Here is a 21,299-nt window from a genome sequence, read left to right on the forward strand (position 1 = left end):
GATCTCAATTCCAGCCAATTCTACATTGAAAAAGTAAAACGGCACTCTTTCTCTTCCAAGCTCTGCGGTGCGCCCAAACAGTGGTTTACCCCCACATATGGGGTATCGACGTATTCAGGAGAAATCGCACAACAACTTTTGTGGTCTAATTTCTCCTGTTACCCTTGTGAAAATAAGAATTTGTGGGCAAAAAGATAATTTTTGTGTAAACAAAAGCGATTTTTTTTATTTTCACGGCTCTACGTTATAAACTTCTGTGAAGCACTTGGGGGTTCAAAGTGCTCACCACACATCTAGATAAGTTCCTTAAGGGGTCTAGTTTCCAAAATGGTGTCACTTGTGGGGAGTTTCCACTGTTTAGGCACATCAGGGGCTCTCTAAACGTGACATGGGTCCGATCTCAATTCCAGCCAATTCTGCATTGAAAAAGTCAAACGGCGCTCCTTCAATTCCAAGTTCTGCGGTGCGCCCAAAAAGTGGTTTACCCCCACATATGGGGTATTGGCGTATTCAGGAGAAATTGCATAACAAAATTTATGGTTACATTTCTGTTTTTACACTTGTGAAAATAAAAAAAATGGTTCTGAATTAAGATGTTTGCAAAAAAAAGTTAAATGTTCATTTTTTCCTTCCACATTGTTTCAGTTCCTGTGAAGCACGTAAAGGGTTAATAAACTTCTTGAATGTGGTTTTGAGAACCTTGAGGGGTGTAGTTTTTAGAATGGTGTCACACTTGGTTATTTTCTATCATAGACCCCTCAAAATGACTTCAAATGTGATGTGGTCCCTAAAAAAAAAAATGGTGTTGTAAAAATGAGAAATTGCTGGTCAACTTTTAACCCTTATAACTCCCTAACAAAAAAAAAATTTTGTTTCCAAAATTGTGCTGATGTAAAGGAGACATGTGGGAAATGTTATTTATTAACTATTTTTCGTGACATATCTCTCTGATTTAAGGGCATAAAAATACAAAGTTTGAAAATTGCAAAATTTTAAAAATTTTCGCCATATTTCCGTTTTTTTCATAAATAATCGCAAGTAATATCGAAGAAATGTTACCACTAACATGAAGTACAATATGTCACGAAAAAACTCAGAATCAGCGGGATCCATTGAAGCGTTCCAGAGTTATAACCTCATAAAGTGACAGTGGTCAGAATTGCAAAAATTGGCCTGGTCATTAAGTACCAAATTGGCTCTGTCACTAAGGGGTTAAGTGAAAGGCAATAGTGCATGTAAATAACATGGGGGGCTGCAGCCCTGTGTGTACGGAGTGCGAGGAGAAAACATGACTGTCCCAGTTTGGGTAAACCTTGTCGTGATGGAATGGATTTTACACTTTGGTAATGAGGAACTTTGTTTTTGATTAAAAAAAAAAATGAATGACCTACAGCAAAAGTATATGCCCCCTCCACACCGCACCTACAGGAGTCATGCGACCTCCTCTACATATACAGACTTTAATATGGTGTCAGCTGTCACAGAGTTACCGTGACAGTGTGGAGCCAGAAGACCGCAGCGTCTGATTGCTCCTATTCTGGAGCTGAGAAGAAGCACTTCTCCTTCATTTTAACCCCTTCAAGTCGCGGCCCTTTTTCGTTTTTGCGTTTTCATTTTTCACTTCCCTCCTTCCCAGAGCCATAACGTTTTTATTTTTCCGTCAATATGGTTATGTGAGGGCTTATTTTTTGCGGGACGAGTTGTACTTTTGACCGACACCATTGGTTTTACCATGTCTTTTACTAGAAAACGGGAAAAAGTTCCAAGTGCGGTGAAATTGCAAAAAAAGTGCAATCCCACACTTGTTTTTTGTTTACCTTTTTTGCTAGGTTCATTAAATGCTAAAACTAACCTGCCATTGTGATTCTCTAGGTCATTACGAGTTCCTAGACATCTAACATGTCTAGGTTATTTTTTATCCAAGTGGTGAAAAAAAATTCAAAACTTTGCTTAAAAAAAAAAGGAAAGACAAAAAGTGCCATTTTCCGAAACCCGAAGCGTCTCCATTTTTCGTGATCTGGGGTCGGGTGAGGGCTTATTTTTTGCGTGCCGAGCTGACGTTTTTAATGATACCATTTCGGTGCAGATACGTTCTTTTGATCGCCCGTTATTGCATTTTAATGCAATGTCACGGTGATCAAAAAAACGTAATTCGGGCGTTTCGGATATTTTTTCTCGCTACGCTGTTTAGCGATCAGGTTAATGCTTTTTTTTTATTGATCGGGCGATTCTGAATGCGGCGATACCAAATACATGTAGGTTTTGTTTTTTTTTTTTAATTGTTTTATTTAGGATGGGGCGAAAGGGGGGTGATTTAAACTTTTATATTTTTTTATATTTTTTTCATATTTTTAAAAACATTTTTTTTTACTTGTGCCATGCTTCAATAGCCTCCATGGGAGGCTAGAAGCTGGCATAGCCTGATCGGCTCTGCTACATAGCAGCGATCATCAGATCGCTGCTATGTAGCTGAAATGCAGGTGTGCTGGGAGCGCCGACCACAGGGGGGCGCTCACAGCAGGCCGGCATCAGTAACCATAGAGGTCTCAAGGACCTCTATGGTTACCTTCCTGATGCATCGCCGACCCCCGATCATGTGACGGGGGTCAGTGATGACATCATTTCTGGCCGGAAGCTCCGGTTACATGCCGCTGTCTGCGTTTGACAGCGGCATTTAACAGGTTAATAGCGACGGGTGAATAGCGATTTCACCCGCCGCTATTGCGCGCACATGTCAGCTGTACAAAACAGCTGACATGTCGCGACTTTGATGTGGGCTCACCGCCGGAGCCCACATCAAAGGGGGTGACACTGCATGCGCAGTAATAGTACGGCGCATGTTGTGAAAGGGTTAAATGTTTATTCCTTCTGGCAGAACAGGGGTTAATCGGCCATGTTGGAAATCCCTGTGCTCACAGCTGAGCTCGGTTAGCCTCTCCTTTCCTTTTTATAATCTGGGCTCTGTTACAAATCCTTGTCAGAGCTAGCATTTGCTGCATGGCTAACGGTGGGAGAGGAGCACATATGAGGAGAGTTGGAGGAGTTATTAGTGACTGTTGCTTGGTGTGTATGTGTGGTAATTCCTTATCCTACTCTATTTTGGTTTATTCCCTTACCTTCACGCCCCAGTGCATTCCTCTGTTATATGTGAGTGAATATTTTGTATGTCTGGAGTTTTCTGTTAACCCTTACCCATGTTGCTTTGTTTGTCAGGTTGGTGTACTACGGTGCACAGTAACACCCCCTCTTCCCTGGGTGGGGGAAGAGAACAGACGGAGGGCTAACTCAGGAGATAAGGGTAGAATGGAGGCCCTGGCATCTTCACCTTCAGAAGTATTTTGGGGAATAAGGCGAGCTAGGGTGCCCCCCAGTGTTAGGGACAGGGAAGGAGCCCCTGGTCCTGGGTCACCCGACAGCTGTGTCATAACATCGTCCTCTGCAGATATAACGGTTCCTGCTCTTCTGGGTGGGTTTTCTACAAGATTTTGGAGGCGTCTCTGGAAATGTTTGCCCCTTCATCCAGAAGAGCATTTGTGAGGTCAGAGACTAATGTTGGGGAGAGGCCGGGATCACAATCTCCATTATAGGTGATATATGCGGCTGACGTCCGGGTTCTGTGCGGACGGCCATGTTCTTCCACCAAACTCCCCCTCCATCTCTGTATGGAGCTTGTGCGCTGGGCGCAGTCATGGGGGATAGAAAAGGGTCTTCCCCAAACTTCCCACAAGGCTGGAAGCGACAATTGTCCACAATGTCTTGGGCTAAAACATTAAGATTTCCCTTCACAGGACCTAAGACCAACACCTGATGAGCCCATAGTATCACCCCTCCTCCACCAAACTGTACAGCTGTCGGATAGAGCAGTGGATCCATCACTGCCCAGAACATGTCACTGTATCCGCAGGTCTCCTGTTATTACCCCGCTTAGTAGTAGTTTAGAGCTGAAAGTTTTTGCTGTCTGATCAACAAACTCCGTGACCGAGAGCTAAATATGGTGAACTGGATAAAATGTGATAATGTTGTGAGAAACGGCGCTCTATCTGCCGCTGCCGCACTGTAGGCAAATATCTCCTGCGCTCCCCATGTTTGTAGTGAAATAAAAATAGATGGTGATGGCTGTGGGGAAAAAACTGTCAGAAGTTCCAGAGTTTTTTGTTTTCCACCTTCCCCAAAAAAATATCAACAAAAAGTACAATAAAATTTATACATGCACTGGGGAACTAAGTATTTGATAGTCTGCTGATTTTGCAAATTTTCCCACCTACAAAGAATGGAGAGGTCTGTAATTATCGTAGGTACACGTCAACTGTGAGACAGAATCTAAAAAAAAAGAACATCACATTGAATGATTTTTACATAATTAATTTGCATTTTGTTGCATGAAATAAGTACTTTATATACTCGTTTATAAGCTGACCCAATATAAGCCGAGGCACCTAATTTTTCCACAAAAAACTGGGAAAACTTACTGACTTGAGTATAAGCTGGGTATGCATTATCCCCCTCATCCCCATCCTTATCTGCGTGGCTCCTTATCCTCATCCTTGTTTGGGTGGCTCCTCATTCCCCATACTTGTAGGCGTGGCCCCCATGAAAAAAGCATTAAAAAAAATCCTACTTACCTTTCCTACTTGCCCTCGCAGCATCTTGTTCCGGTGCCAGCAGCTCCTATGGGAATGGAGATAGGTGAATATTCATTACCTTAATGAGCGGGCACTCGCGATAGCCCGGCAGCTGCTGGCGGCTGTAACTGCACGCTATAAGAGAAATACATATTCATTGCCAGTGCAGTGAATATTCATTCTCTTTAGCAGCAGGCACAGGCTTTAGCTGCAGCAGCCGGCTCCTGCCTCCTGTGACAAATTGCTCCGCCACTTCCCTTTCCCCGCCATCTTCTGGGATAGTGACTCGTGAATAAGATGAGGGGGGCATTTTCGGCACAAAAAAGTGCTGACAAACTCAGGTTATACATGAGTATATACGGTATTTAATAAATAGAAAAACAGAAATTAATATTTGTTACAGAGGAACCTTTGTTTGCAATTACAGAGGTCAGATGTTTCCTGGAGTTCTCGACCAAGTTTTCAGGGATTTTGGCCCACTCCTCCATACAGATCTTCTCCCAGATCTTTCAGATTTCGGGGCTGTTGCTGGGAAACATTGAGTTTCAGCTCCCTCCAAATATTTTCTATTGGGTTCAGGTCTGGAGACTGGCTAGGCCACTCCAGGACCTTGGAATGTTTCTTTGGGAGCCACTACTTAGCTGCCCTGGCTGTGTGTTTTGGGTCAATGACATGCTGGAAGACCCAGCCACGACCCATTTTCAATGCTCTTATTGAGGGAAGGAGGTTTTTGGCCAAAATCTTGTGATGCATGACCCCATCCATCCTCCTTTCAATACAGTTCAGTTGCCCTGTCCCCTTTGTAGAAAAGCACCCCCAAAGTATGATGTTTCCTCCACCATGTTTCACGGCTGGGACTGTGTTCTTGGGGTTGTACTCATCCTTCTTCCTCCAAAGACGGCAAGTGAAGTTGTTACCAAAAAGTTCTATTTTGAGCTCATCTTACCACATTATCTTCTCCCATGCCTCCACTGGATCATCCAGATGGTCATTGATGAACTTCAAATCGGCCTGGACATGTGTTGGCGTGCCCTGCAGGATTTTAATCCATGATGATGCAGTATGTTACTAATGGTAATGTTTGAGACTGTGGTCCCAGCTCTCTTCAGCTCATTGACCAGGGCATTTGCCATAGAACACCAGGATTGGCAAATTCCCCACTGGCGCCCTGTTCTCTTCACAGATGAAAGCAGGTTCACACTGAACACATGTGACAGACTTGACAGAGTCTGGAGACGCTGTGGAGAGCAATCTGCTGCCTACAACATCCTTCAGCATGACCGGTTTGGCAGTGGGTCAGTAATGGTGTGAGGTGGCATTTCTTTGGAGGGCCGCACAGCCCTCCATGTGCTCGGCAGAGGTAGCCTGACTGCCATTAGGTACCAAGATGTGCTCCTCAGACCCCTTGTGAGACCATATGCTGGTGCGGTTGGCCCTGGGTTCCTCCTAATGCAGGACAATGCCAGACCTCATGTGGCTGGAGTGTGTCAGCAGTTCCTGCAAGATGAAGGCATTGACGCTATTGACTGGCCCGCCCATTACCCAGACCTGAATCCGATTGAACACATCTGGGACATCATGTCTCGCACCATCCACCAACGTCACGTTGCACCACAGACTGTCCAGGAGTTGGCGGATGCTTTAGTCCAGGTCTGGGAGGAGATCCCTCAGGAGACCATCCGCCGCCTCATCAGGAGCATGCCCAGACGTTGTACAGTAGGGATGTCATACAGGCACGTGGAGGCCACACACCCTACTGAGCATCATTCCCTTGTGTTGAGGCATTTCCACTGAAGTTGGATCAGCCTGTAATTTGATTTTCCACTTTGATTTTGAGCATCATTCCAACTCCAGACCTCCGTGGGATATTGGTTGTGATTTACGTTGATAATTTTTAGGTTTTGTTGTTACGAACACATTCCACTATGTAATGAATAAAACTTTGCAACTGGAATATTTCACTCAGAGATATCTAGGATTTGGGATTTTAGTGTTCCCTAGCCCTGCAAGCCTCCCTCTAAAACTAAGCAAATACTTGTGGGACTACAGGTCCCAGAACAACCTTACTTCAGGCTTACAGAGCAGACTCCCTCTGTGACACATACCGGCCATTTACAATCCTGACTGTCACTGTTTCACCATTACACATCCGCCTCCATGCATATCCTGAGGAGCACATACATTTTAGATAAAATAATTTGAGCTGTGGAGTCGGTATAAAATGGACTGACTCCTAAAATATATAATTAATTAATTGGATTAGTAGTACAGTGCAGGATGTGCTGTAAATGTTTTCAGAATGACTTGGAAAAGTTATATGATGTCCTGTAAATGTCTGTCCTGATCTAAGGATCCCTGCTTTTGGTTGAGATGAATCTGTGCTGCACTTAATGTACATGCTCAGTAGTGACCAGGGCTTGAGGGTATTTGCACATGTTGCAGATTTGCCTGCGGATTTTTCTGCACTGAATCCGCACCTCTTGGCAGAAAACGCAGGTGCGTTTTTTTATGCGTTTTTTGCACCATTTTGATGCGTGTTTTTTTTTTTTTTTTTATACGGATTTGTATGCGTTTTTGAAAGCTTAATAAAGATCTATTTTTGAACAACAAAAAAAAAGATTTGTGATGTCATTTCTTGTCCAACCTCTTTTACATTTGTCCAACCCGCACTTCATTACACACAGACAGACAGACAGACAGACAGATTGATATAAATATAGATAGAAGGAATAAGATGGATAGATAGATATTATCTATCTATCCATATATCTAACTAGCCGTACATCTATCCATAGGTGAAAAAACCGTGCTCAAAACAGAATAAGGGCCAAGACTATCTCAGCAGGAAATATTTAAAATACATATTTATTTAGTGACAATAAAAAAACTAAAAATATTATATCATAAAAATAGATCATATAGACATGTATATACAATACAATTGTGCACACATCAAACATATACTAAAATCAGTTTATTATGTGGCAGGTCCCACCATAGTATATAATATAATGTACCCCAAAGGGACTCTGTAAGTCTCAAAGTAAAACCATGAATTACATATTATAAAGTGCTTGTGCAAAAAGGAAATATATATATAGATAGTGCATATCATGTGCATGTCACCACTCTAGTTCAAACCTATTGAGGGCACAATAAAAGTGCATAGCGTGCTTGAAAGTAAGCGTGCATGACCCCCTGACGAAAGAACAGTGCGTCCAAAACGCGCGTCGGGGTGCACAACATCAAACTTTGGCGGTCCCAGTATTTATTCCCCCATTATAGCAAGTGACTCCTGATTGTCTCCATATATTGCACCATAACCTTGCACTTTACTTTCATGCACGCTATGCACTTTTATTGTGCCCTCAATAGGTTTGAACTAGAGTGGTGACATGCACATTATATGCACTTCTATTATATATTTCCTTTTTGCACAAGCACTTTGATATGTAATTCATGGTTTTACTTTGAGACTTAGAGTCCCTTTGGGGTACGTTATATTATATACTATGGTGGGACCTGCCACATAATAAACTGATTTTAGTATATGTTTTGATGTGTGCACAATTGTATAATATATACCGTACATGTCTATATGATATATTTTTATTCTATAATATTTTAAGTGTTTTTTTTTATTGTCACTAAATAAATATATATTTTAAATATTTCCTGCTGAGATAGTCTTGGCCCTTATTCTGTTTTGAGCACGGTTCTTTCAGCTTCTCCTTAGTGGTTCTCACTATATTGTGCACATAGGGTGACCTCTTGACATTGCAGTGGAACTAGAATACTTTTTATAAATAACTAAAATTTCCTTAATATATATCTATGCTGGGGTGTCATTTCTGTGTTTTAATCTATCTATCCATAGGTTTATAATAGCAAGGCCTATGTTTATTAATGAACATGTTTAATTTAAAAAAAAAAAAATGAGAAAAAAAAATGGTGTAGGCTCCCGCGCAATTTTCTGCACCAAAGGGGGAAAGCCAACGGCCAGGAGTATTATATTTGTAGCCTGGGAAGTAGCTAATACCCATGGCCACTTCCCGGGCTATCAATATCAGCCCGCAGCTGTCTGCGTAGCCTTTACTGTCTATTAAAATAGAGGGACCCCGCCCCCCCAAATGAAAATGATGTGAGGTCCCCCTATATTTTATAGCCAGAAAGGCTATGCAGACAGCTGCGGGCTGATATTCAGAGCCTATACAGGGGCCATGGATATTTGCCCCCCCCCCCCGGCTACAAGTACCAGCCCCCAGGCACCCCAGAAATGGCCAATTCCGGCACTTAGCCCCTCTCTTCCCACTCCGGTGTAGCAGTGGGATATGGGGTAATAAGGGGTTAATGTCACCTTGCTAATGTAAGATGACATTAAGCCCGGTTAATAATGGAGAGGCGTCAATAAGACACCTATCCATTATTAATCCTACAGTAGTGAAAGAGTTTAAAAAAAAAAAAAAAAACACAGCCTGAAAAAAGTATTTTAATATTCTTAATTTCACCATACTAACAAACACGCCTAATTCCTGTGACGCCCCCGATCGCCTGCTAAAAATAAAAAATAATAAACCAACCGTACACTCCCTGTCTGACGCAGTGCAATTAATAACGAGTGTCCCATGACGATCTCCCCTACAGAACAGTGACATTGGGTGATGTCACTGCTCTATAGGCCCTCCAGTGACACACTGACAGGAGACAATGGCTCCTGCAGTGCATCACTGAGAGGTTACCTGAGTTCAGGCTCTCACTTTATGGAATTTTCTCACGCAGCAGTGCCACAAGTGAGAGTATGAACTATACTCACAGCGGCGGAGGGATACAGTGCGGAAGGATACCTTCCGTCATTGTATCGCCGGAGCCCCTAGAGAGCGGTCGCATCAGCTGATGTGGCTGCTCTCCATGGGAGATCGTCATAGGACACTCGTTTTAATTGGATTTTTGCGGATCAGGGAGCATAGTGTTGGTTTATTTTAATATTTTTTACAGGTGATCAATGGCTTCGGTATCAAGGTGATTGGTGAGTATGTACTGTATGTTGTATGTACTGTACATCTATATGTATGCACTGTGTATGTGGGTTGTTGTGTGTTTTTTTTTACATTCAACACATTAGTCGGATGATGGGACTACTACTGTCCCATTATTGGCTAATGTGTTACACTGTCACTGTAGTGGGCATAGCCGGATGGGACTTGTAGTCCCATCGGACGATACAGATATATATACATACATCACACACACACACACACACACACACACACACACACACACACACACACACACACACACACACACACACACAGACCCCGCCCGCACACAGACGCACATAGTTCTGCCCACACACTTCCCTCCTCCCGATCTGCAGCGTTTCACCCGCAGCTAAACCTCATATCTTTTTTACATCTGCGTTTTTGCTGCGAATGTGCCTGACTTAATGCAGGTCAATGGGTGCAGAAACACTGCAGATCCGCACAAAGAATTGACATGCTGCGGAAAAAACACCACTGCGTTTCCGCGCGTTTTTTTCCACAGCATATGGACAGCGGATTTGGTTTTCCATAGGTTTACATGGTACTGTAAAATGCATGGAAAACTGCTGCAGATCCGCGGGAACATCCGCAACGTGTGCACATAGCCTCAGAGTTGGGGAATTTGAGGCGTCAGAGGTTTGGCTTACCGGCTACCCATCCCTGGCGGCACGTCCCCTTCTGTCATCTGGGATTGTGCTGCCAACAATGATGTTAAATGTACAAGAGGAGAGGGAATGAGCCATCTTCCCAGTAGATGAGTAGCGATCAACTTCCTCTCTTGTCGATGCAGGAAGCCGATCTCACAGACATACTGTGTAGGATCCTATAACTGGTATATAATATACATTTTTGTGTCTCTTCAGTTATTGTATTAATTCCTGCTTAACTTTTACAGAGATGGCAAAACTTGGCTTTGATCTGATGTTGTGTAACGCAGAAGACGTGGACCTCATAAAGGTATAGATCCGACGGGTGTCCCCTCTCCTGACCACCTCATATAGGGTCCCCCTACTGCTCTCCGATCCAGGACTGAATTTTAGCCTCATTTAGTCTTCCAAGATAAGCGGCATCAGATATGTATTGCTGATACTTCTCCCCTTACAAAAAATAAATAAAAACACAGTTGAAATTTTGGAGCTGGCGGTCAGCTTGCAGCCAGCAAGATCACTTATTACTAGTTATGAATCACAGGCAAACCTTTCTTGATATCATTCCTTTTCTATGCTCCGCAGGGGAATGTTAGTCCGGGCCGACAGCTGTCCTTCATGAGCCGGTTACTGGACGTCATTCAGACTTGTGATGAAGTGTAAGGCCATGATTGTATCTACACTGATGTCTTTTATATCTGTGGGGCGGACCCACCCGTTGCACCCGAGCATCCCCAGACCCCCGAGAGGGCTGCACTGCAATACCAGAGACACATATGGACTTGTTCCCAATATCTGTGTAATAACTCCGTGTCTCCTTCTCCCCCATCTCAGCGGTGACAAGAGCCTCCTAATCTGCGCTCGTGAGCAGGAGGATCTTCTAAAGGAACTATTCTCAAGTCCTCACTTCCAAGCAACCCTGACGTCGGAGTGCAATCCCTGGCCGACGGACCTGAAACCTCTCTTGGTCCCAGAGGAACTGCAGAAAAGGTAATAAATGTGAGATCCGAGCTGCAAACATGACGATCTGTAGCAGCGTTTTTTCTTTATTTTTCTTTATACCAAGCCTCCATACTGACAGGAAGTCATAAAAAGTCTCTTTTCTAAATGTAGCGCCACTTTTGTCTCCAGGATGTACCCGGCATTGCCGCCTATCTCTGTTTGTGAGCTGCAATACCTGACCCTACCTGGGAACAAGAGTGGAGCTGTTTCTGGAGGGGGGAGGCTAAATGGATTGCTTTTCTTTGCACAGTATAGTAACTTGAAGGAGTTACTTGTTCTCCAGATCTGCAATCATAGTCACCAATTTTTTTTTTTTTTTTTTAGAATTGTCAATTTTTATTGAAAATAAACGTTTCCAAAGTGATTAACATATAACATGAATGTAAACCTTATAGAAAACCGTGTCAAACAATAAATTGTCAAATCAATGAACCAGTAGGATGCTGCCGACATTATATTAGGTGGCATTATAACCAATGATATACCAGCAGAATGTTCAACCATCGGTATACATGAATCTGTATCCTCAACCAGACACAAGACAGGACATTAACAAGGGGGGGTGGTATCTGAAAATCAGAAAGGGGAGACCGGGAGTGGCTATATAGGCTAGAGAATGAGATTCGTGTACTTATTGAGGCCCAAAAAGCGTCCCAAGGAAACCAGATAGCATCTGTCCCTATTAATCGTGGTATTCAAAATTTCTAACCTCACTAATTCTGGCTTATAAGTCAAGTGTAGATGGGAAGAAGTTTGCTTCCAATGGGACGCCATTAAACATCTGGCAGCCATCAGGATGTGTAAGAGGAGCCTGGTAGGTTTTTTTTTTTTTTTGGTAGGAAAGGTGGGAAAATGTTAAGGAGAGCAATCTGGGGATCCAGATGCAACGTCAAATCCAAGACCTGGCCTATCAATCCCTGCACCTGCTTCCAATATGGGCAAATCAGTGAGCAATCCCAGAATATGTGAAAGGTTGCACCTCCATCAGAGGGGAGAGATAGACGGGTCCAGCCTATGTAAGAATTCAGGTGTGTGATACCAGAAATGAAGGATCTTGTACTGGTTTTCTTTATATGTGACACAAGATGCCGATATAGCTGCTCTCGACCAGACAAGTCCCCCATCTACATAAGTCAAGGCTTTTCACAAATATCTTTCCCTTCTAAGCATCAGAGTTTTTGGATGAAAGTTTTTAAATTTTTTGGAATAAGTTTTCCAAATGCTTTTAGCATTGAGCAGGAGCAAGCCGCAGTTTTCCAATTTCCATCCATTTTGTATAGGCAGGCTTGGAGTTCCAGGCTGGGATTCTACGCAAGTGAGTTGCCTAGTAGTAGTGAATAAGGTGTGGGACTCCCAAGTCCCCCAGTATTCCTACTGCTTAACATCATTAACTTTGGGATCCTGTGACACTTTTCTGCCCAAACAAAGCGCATAATGCTTGCCTTGGAAGTGCATTTGAACAGCAAGGTGGATTGCTGTCAAGGGAACTAGAGAAAAAAAAAAATCTATAAATCTTCAGCATAGCGAGTTGAATGTGAGCTGAGTGTAAGTGTGAACGGCGGTAAGTGTGATTCAGTGACTTTGGATTCAGGGAGTTTCCAAGGGAGGAATTGCTGTCTGTTTTTTTATTAATACTTTGTATTTATTTTTTATTTTTTTATTATTTAACTTTTCTGTCTGGTGCAATCCCCATTAGGAAATGTGCTCCACTCTTGTTTATGCCATCCAGTGCACATCTTGCCACATGTATGCAGTCCTTGAGCAGCCGATCGAGTGTGCATACTGCTGTGCGAGATGTGAGCACGTTGTGCATTTGGAAACCCAGATTCGGAATCTAAATGTGCATCTGGCAACACTGAGATCCATAGACAATATGGAGAGGAGTCTTCTGCTCACGGAGCAGACGCTAAGTGGGATAGATGAGGTGGGGGATGTGTTGTGAATTCTGCTTTTGGGCTCCCTCCGGTGGTTGTAGGTGGTAATGCAGATGTCCCTGAGTTGCAGTCTTGGTCAGGTGTTTCTGCTGATTGCAGTTCTGACTGGGGTATTTAGGTGTGCAGGATTCATTAGTCCTTGCCAGTTATCCATGGTTCTGGGAGGAGTTGGTTCTCTGTCTGGTTCCTCCTGCCTTGCTGCTAAATCAGCAAAGATAAGTGTCTGTTTTTTTGTTTCTTTGGCACACATACTGTGTGCTTAATAATTCTGTGCTATTCACTTGTTTTCTCTTGTCCAGCTTAGATTGTGTCAGTGTTTTCTCAGTCTTGTTGGATTCTCAGGAGATGCAGATATACGTTCCACGTCTTTAGTTAGATGGTGGAATTTTTTGTATTATCTGCTGTGGATATTTTTTGGAAGGGTTTTAATACTGACCGCTTAGTATTCTGTCCTATCCTTTCCTATCTAGCTAGAGTGGCCTCTTTTGCTAAATCCTGTTTCCTGCCTGCGTGTGTCTTTCCTCTACTACTCACAGTCAATATTTGTGGGGGGCTGCCTATCCTTTGGGGTTCTGCTCTGAGGCAAGGTAGAATTCCTATTTCTATCTATAGGGGTATTTAGTCCTCCGGCTGTGTCGAGGTGTCTAGGATTTGTTAGGCACACCCCACGGCTACTTCTAGTTGCGGTGTTAAGTTCAGGATTTGCGGTCAGTACAGTTTACACCAACTCCAGAGAAAGTTCCATGCGGCTCCAAGGTCACCGGATCATAACAGGGATGGTAGGATGGAGCTGCAGGACGATGAAGTAGCAAGCTGGGTCACAGTTAGGAAGTGGGGTAGAGGGAAGAGTGCCAGGGAGGCTAGTCCTGATCTGGAACACTCCAATAAGTTTGCTAAGTTGGCAGATGAGGGGGGTGCCAGTACAGAGGTAGCACTGCTGCAGCCAGGCATGTCCTCTGCACTCGGCGCCGAGCGGGTCAGAGGCAGTATGGGGACGCAGGATGCAGCAGCACATAAGGATGGGGACGCAGGATGGAGCAGCACATAAGGATGGGGACGCAGGATGGAGCAGCACATAAGGATGGGGACGCAGGATGGAGCAGCACATAAGGATGGGGACGCAGGATGGAGCAGCACATAAGGATGGGGACGCAGGATGGAGCAGCACATAAGGATGGGGACGCAGGATGGGGACGCAGGATGGAGCAGCGCATGACAGGATGGGGACGCAGGATGGAGCAGCGCATGACAGGATGGGGACGCAGGATGGAGCAGCGCATGACAGGATGGGGACGCAGGATGGAGCAGCGCATGACCGGATGGGGACGCAGGATGGAGCAGCACATGACAGGATGGGGACGCAGGATGGGAGCAGCGCATCACAGGATGGGAGCAGCGCATCACAGGATGGGGACGCAGGATGGGAGCAGCGCATGACAGGATGGGGACCCAGGATGGGAGCAGCGCATGACAGGATGGGGACGCAGGATGGAGCAGCACATGACAGGATGGGGATGCAGGATGGAGCAGCGCATGACAGGATGGGGACGCAGGATGGAGCAGCACATGACAGGATGGGGACGCAGGATGGAGCAGCGCATGACAGGATGGGGACGCAGGATGGAGCAGCACATGACAGGATGGGGACGCAGGATGGAGCAGCACATACCAGGATGGAGACCATATACCAATATAAATGCTCGCCACCCGGGCGTAGAACGGGTTCAATAGCTGGTTCATTTTATAGCAGGGGAAGATAGTGCAGATAGAGACCTGGGCACAAATAAGGAAGTTGGGGGTGGCGGTGGCATGGGGGGTGGGGTTAGAACAGTTAATAATTTAAGAAAGAATAGAGGTACAGAGAGGAACATCAAGTGCATGTATACTAATGCCAGAAGCCTCGCCAATAAAATGGACGAATTAGAACTAATGTTTTTGGAGCATAATTATGACATGGTGGGGATATCTGAAACATGGCTGGATGAGAGCCATGACTGGGCTGTTAACTTGCAGGGCTATAGCCTGTTCAGAAATGACCGTACAGATAAGCGAGGGGGTGGGGTGTCTATATGTAAAATCGTCCTTAAAACCCGTCCGGCGTGATAATATAGGTGAATTTAATGAAAATGTAGAATCCCTGTGGGTGGAGATAAGGGGAGGGGGAAAAAATAATAAATTACTGATAGGGGTTTGTTATAAATCTCCAGAAATAATGAAAGCAATGGAGAATATCCTCGTAAAGCAAATAGATGAAGCTGCTGCGACTCAAGGAGAAGTCATTATTATGGGGGACTTCAACTACCCTGAAATAGATTGGGGAACAGAAACCTGCAGTTCCAGCAAAGGTAATCGTTTTTTGACAACTATGAGAGACAATTACCTTTCACAACTGGTTCAGGACCCAACAAGAAGGGGGGCACTGCTAGACCTAATATTAACCAACAGGCCAGACCGCATAGCAAATGTAAGGGTTGGGGGTCACTTGGGAAATAGCGATCACAAAATAATAAATTTTCATGTATCCTTTAACCCCTTCCCGACCTTTGACGCATACGCTGCGTCATGAAAGTCGGTGCCATTCCGACCCATGACGCAGCATATGCGTCATGGAAAGATCGCGTCCCTGCAGGCCGGGTGAAAGGGTTAACTCCCATTTCACCCGATCTGCAGGGACAGGGGGAGTGGTAGTTTAGCCCAGGGGGGGTGGCTTCACCCCCTCGTGGCTACGATCGCTCTGATTGGCAGTTTCACTTTCAACAGCCAATCAGAGCGATTTGTAATATTTCACCTAAAAAACTGGTGAAATATTACAATCCAGCCATGGCCGATGCTGCAATATCATCGGCCATGGCTGGAAACACTTATGTGCACCCACCCCACTCCTCCGATCGCCCCCCCAGCCCCCCGATCTGTGGTCCGCTCCCCTCCGTCCTGTGCTCCGCTCCCCCGTCCTCCTGTCCGCTTGCCCGTGCACCAATCACACCCCCCGCGCTCCAATCAAACCCCCCCGCACTCAGATCCCCCCCCCGCACACAGCGACCCCCCCGTGCTCCGATCCACCCCCCCCCCCCCGCACAGCGATCCCTCACCCCGTGCTCCAATCCTTCCCCGTGCTCCAATCCTCCCTCCCGTGTTCCGATCCACCCCCCCCATGATCCGATCCACCCCCCCGTGCTCCGACGCCCCCCCCGTGCCCTGATCTCCCCCCCCCCCCTTATACTTACCTGGCCGCCCGAGGTCCGTCCGTCTTCTTTCCTGGGCGCCGCCATCTTCCAAAATGGCGGGCGCATATGCAGTGCGCCCGCCGAATCTGCCGGCCGGCAGATTCGTTCCAGAGTGAATTTTGATCACTGAGATAGGTTATATCTCAGTGATCAAAATAAAAAAAATAGTAAATGACCCCCCCCCCCTTTGTCACCCCCACAGATAGGGACAATAAAAAAAATAAAGAATTTTTTTTTTTTCACTAAGGTTGGGGTAAGAACTAGGGTTAGGGTTAGGGGTAGGGTTAGGGGTAGGGTTAGGGCTAGGGTATGTGCACACGTATTCTGGTCCTATGCGGATTTTTCCGCAGCGGATTTGAAAAATCCACAGTGCTAAACCGCTGCCGATTTATCGTGGATTTACCGCGGTTTTTCTGCGCATTTCACTGCGATTTTACAACTGCGATTTTCTATTGGAGCAGTTGTAAAACCGCTGCGGAATCCGCAGAAAGAAGTGACATGCTGCGGAATGTAAACCGCTGCGTTTCCGTGCAGTTTTTCCGCAGCATGTGTACAGCGATTTTTGGTTCACATTGAACTGTAAACTCATGGGAAACTGCTGCGGATCCGCAGCGTTTTCCGCAGCGTGTGCACATACCTTTAGAATTAGGCTATGTGCACACGGTGTGGATTGGCCGCTGCGTATCCGCAGCAGTGTTCCATCAGGTTTACAGTACCATGTAAACATATGGAAAACCAAATCCGCTGTGCCCATGGTGCAGAAAATACCGCGCGGGAACGCTGCGTTGTATTTTCCGCAGCATGCCAATTCTTTGTGCGGATTCCGCAGCGTTTTACACCTGTTCCTCAATAGGAATCCACAGGTGAAATCCGCACAAAAAACACTGGAAATCCACGGTAAATCCACAGGTAAAACGCAGTGCCTTTTACCCGCGGATTTTTCAAAAATGATGCTGAAAAATCTCATACGAATCCGCAACGTTGGCACATAGCCTTAGAGTTGGGTTGGAATTAGGGTTGTGGTTAGGGTTAGGGGTGTGTTGGGGTTAGGGTTGTGGTTAGGGGTGTGTTGGGGTTAGGGTTGTGATTAGGGTTACGGCTACAGTTGGGATAAGGGTTAGGGGTGTGTTGGAGGTAGAATTGAGGGGTTTCCACTGTTTAGGCACTTCAGGGGGTCTCCAAACGCAACATGGCGCCACCATTGATTCCAGCCAATCTTGTATTCAAAAATTCAAATGGTGCTCCCTCACTTCCGAACCCCGACGTGTGCGCAAACAGTGGTTTACCCCCACATATGGGGTACCAGCATACTCAGGACAAACTGCGCAACAATTACTGGGGTCCAATTTCTCCTGTTACCCTTGAGAAAATAAAAAATTGCTTGCTAAAACATCATTTTTGAGGAAAGAAAAATGATTTTTTATTTTCACGGCTCTGCGTTGTAAACGTCTGTGAAGCACTTGGGGGTTCAAAGTGCTCACCACATATCTAGATAAGTTCCTTGGGGGGTCTAGTTTCCAAAATGGGGTCACTTGTGGGGGGTTTCTACTGTTTAGGCACACCAGGGGCTCTGCAAACGCAATGTGACGCCCGCAGACCATTCCATCAAAGTCTGCATTTCAAAAGTCACTACTTCCCTTCTGAGCCCCCACGTGTGCCCAAACAGTGGTTTACCCCCACACATGGGGTATCAGCGTACTCAGGAGAAACTGGACAACAACTTTTGTGGTCCAATTTCTCCTGTAACCCTTGGGAAAATAAAAAATTCTGGGCTAAAAAATTATTTTTGAGGAAAGAAAACGTATTTATTATTTTCACTGCTCTGTGTTATGAACGTCTGTGAAGCACTTGGGGGTTCAAAGTGCTCACCTCACATCTAGATAAGTTCCTTTCGGGGTCTAGTTTCCAAAATGGGGTCACTTGTGGGGGGTTTCTACTGTTTAGCCACATCAGGGGCTCTGCAAACGCAACGTGACGCCCACAGAGCATTCCATCAAAGTCTGCATTTCAAAACGTCACTACTTCACTTCCGAGCCCCAGCATGTGCCTAAACAGTGGTTTACCCCCACATATGGGGTATCAGCGTACTCAGGAGAAACTGGACAACAACTTTTGGGGTCAAATTTCTCCTGTTACCCTTGGGAAAATAAAAAATTGCGGGCTAAAATTCATTTTTGAGAAAATAATATTTTTTTTTTATTTTCATGGCTCTGCGTTATAAACTTCTGTGAAGCACTTGAGGGTTCAAAGTGCTCACTACACATCTAGATTAGTTCCTTTGGGGGTCTAGTTTCCAAAATGGGGTAATTTGTGGGGGATCTCCAATGTTTAGGCACACAGGGGCTCTCCAAACGCGACATGGTGTCCGCTAATGATTGGAGATAATTTTCCATTTAAAAAGCCAAATGGCGTGCCTTCCCTTCTGAGCCCTGCCGTGCGCCCAAACAGTGGTTTACCCCCACATATGGGGTATCTGCATACTCAGGACAAACTGGACAACAACATTTGTGGTCCAATTTCTCCTATTACCATTGGCAAAATAGGAAATTCCAGGCTAAAAAATCATTTTTGAGAAAAGAAAAATTATTTTTTATTTTCATGGCTCTGCATTATAAACTTCTGTGAAGCACCTGGGGGTTTAAAGTGCTCAATATGCATCTAGATAAGTTCCTTGGGGGGTCTAGTTTCCAAAATGGGGTCACTTGTGGGGGAGCTCCATTGCATAGGCACACAGGGGCTCTCCAAATGCGACATGGTGTCCGCTAACAATTGGAGCTAATTTTCCATTCAAAAAGTTAAAAGGCGCGCCTTCCCTTCCGAGCCTTACCATGTGCCCAAACAGTGGTTTACCCCCACATGTGAAGTATCGGTGTACTCAGGAGAAATTGCCAAACAAATTTTAGGATCCATTTTATCCTGTTGTCCATGTGAAAATGAAAAAATTGAGGCTAAAAGAATTTTTTTGTGAAAAAAAAGTACTTTTTCATTTTTACGGATCAATTTGTGAAGCACCTGGGGGTTTAAAGGGCTCACTATGCATCTAGATGAGTTCCTTGGGGCGTCTAGTTTCCAAAATGGGGTCACTTGTGGGGGAGCTCCAATTTTTAGGCACACGGGGGCTCTCCAAACGCGACATGGTGTCCGCTAACGATGGAGATAATTTTTCATTCAAAAAGTCAAATGGCGCTCCTTCCCTTCCAAGCCCTGCCGTGCGCCCAAACAGTGGTTTACCCCCACATATGAGGTATCAGCGTACTCAGGACAAATTGGACAACAACGTACGTGGTTCAGTTTCTCCTTTTACCATTGGGAAAATAAAAAAATTGTTGCTGAAAAATCATTTTTGTGACTAAAAAGTTAAATGTTCATTTTTTCCTTCCATGTTGCTTCTGCTGCTGTGAAGCACCTGAAGGGTTAATAAACTTCTTGAATGTGGTTTTGTGCACCTTGAGGGGTGCAGTTTTTAGAATGGTGTCACTTTTGGGTATTTTCAGCCATATAGACCCCTCAAACTGACTTCAAATGTGAGGTGGTCCCTAAAAAAAATGGTTTTGTAAATTTCGTTGTAAAAATGAGAAATCGCTGGTCAAATTTTAACCCTTATAACTTCCTAGCAAAAAAAAATTTTGTTTCCAAAATTGTGCTGATGTAAAGTAGACGTGTGGGAAATGTTATTTATTAACTATTTTGTGTCACATAACTCTCTGGTTTAACAGAATAAAAATTCAAAATGTGAAAATTGCGAAATTTTCAAAATTTTCGCCAAATTTCTGTTTTTATCACAAATAAACACAGAATTTATTGACCTAAATTTACCACTAACATGAAGCCCAATATGTCACGAAAAAACAATCTCAGAACCGCTAGGATCCATTGAAGCGTTCCTGAGTTATTACCTCATGAAGGGACACTGGTCAGAATTGCAAAAAACGGCAAGGTCTTTAAGGTCAAAATAGGCTGGGTCATGAAGGGGTTAAAAAGATGTGTAATAGAGGGGTTACAAGGACACTAAACTTCAGGAGGGCAAATTTTCAACGGATGAGAGAGGATCTTGGTGCAATTAACTGGGACGATATCCTGAGACACAAAAATACACAAAGAAAATGGGAGACATTTATTAGCATCCTGGATAGGACCTGTGCACAGTATATACCGTATGGGAATAAACATACTAGAAATAGGAGGAAACCAATATGGCTAAATAGAGCTGTAAGGGGCGCAATAAGTGACAAAAAGAAAGCATTTAGAGAATTAAAGGAAGTAGGTAGTGAGGAGGCATTAAATAAATACAAAAAATTAAATTCTGTAAAAAGCAAATCAAGGCAGCAAAGATTGAGACAGAGAGACTCATTGCCAGAGAGAGTAAAAATAATCCTAAAATATTCTTTAACTACCTAAATGGTAAGAAACTAAAAAATGATAGAGTTGGCCCCCTTAAAAATAGTCTGGGTGAAATGGTGGATGAGGAAAAAGCCAATATGCTAAATGACTTTTTATCATCAGTATTTACACAAGAAAATCCCATGGCAGACAAAATGACTAGTGATAAAAATTCCCAATTAAATGTCACCTACTTAACCCAGCAGGAAGTGCGGCAGCGTCTAAAAATCTCTAAAATTGACAAATCTCCGGGCCCGGATGGGGTACACCCTCGAGTACTGCAGGAATTAAGTACAGTCATTGATAGACCATTATTTTTAATCTTTAAAGACTCCATAATAACAGGGTCTGTACCACAGGACTGGTGTATAGCAAATGTGGTGCCAATATTCAAAAAGGGAACAAAAACTGAACTTGGTAATTATAGGCCAGTAAGCTTAACCTCTACTGT

General features: G+C 44.4%; 2 protein-coding genes across 4 annotated transcripts in view; one reads left to right on the forward strand and one right to left on the reverse strand.

The window, feature by feature from the left end:
* Window positions 1-21,299, reverse strand: part of LOC138662542 (deoxyribonuclease-1-like) — a 76,839-nt gene that overhangs the window by 50,575 nt on the left and 4,965 nt on the right. The gene's annotated exons all lie outside the window — the stretch shown is intronic.
* The window catches only part of HAUS7 (HAUS augmin like complex subunit 7), a 104,606-nt gene that overhangs the window by 17,848 nt on the left and 65,459 nt on the right, over window positions 1-21,299 (forward strand). For both annotated transcript variants that reach the window (XM_069748315.1, XM_069748316.1), the window contains exons 4-6: window positions 10,557-10,618; window positions 10,894-10,967; window positions 11,143-11,298. In XM_069748315.1, coding sequence (XP_069604416.1) covers window positions 10,557-10,618; window positions 10,894-10,967; window positions 11,143-11,298 — 292 coding nt within the window. The remainder of the gene's footprint in view (window positions 1-10,556; window positions 10,619-10,893; window positions 10,968-11,142; window positions 11,299-21,299) is intronic.

This window comes from Ranitomeya imitator, chromosome 2 (assembly GCF_032444005.1).
Source record: "Ranitomeya imitator isolate aRanImi1 chromosome 2, aRanImi1.pri, whole genome shotgun sequence".
NCBI classification, from domain to species: Eukaryota; Metazoa; Chordata; class Amphibia; order Anura; family Dendrobatidae; genus Ranitomeya; species Ranitomeya imitator.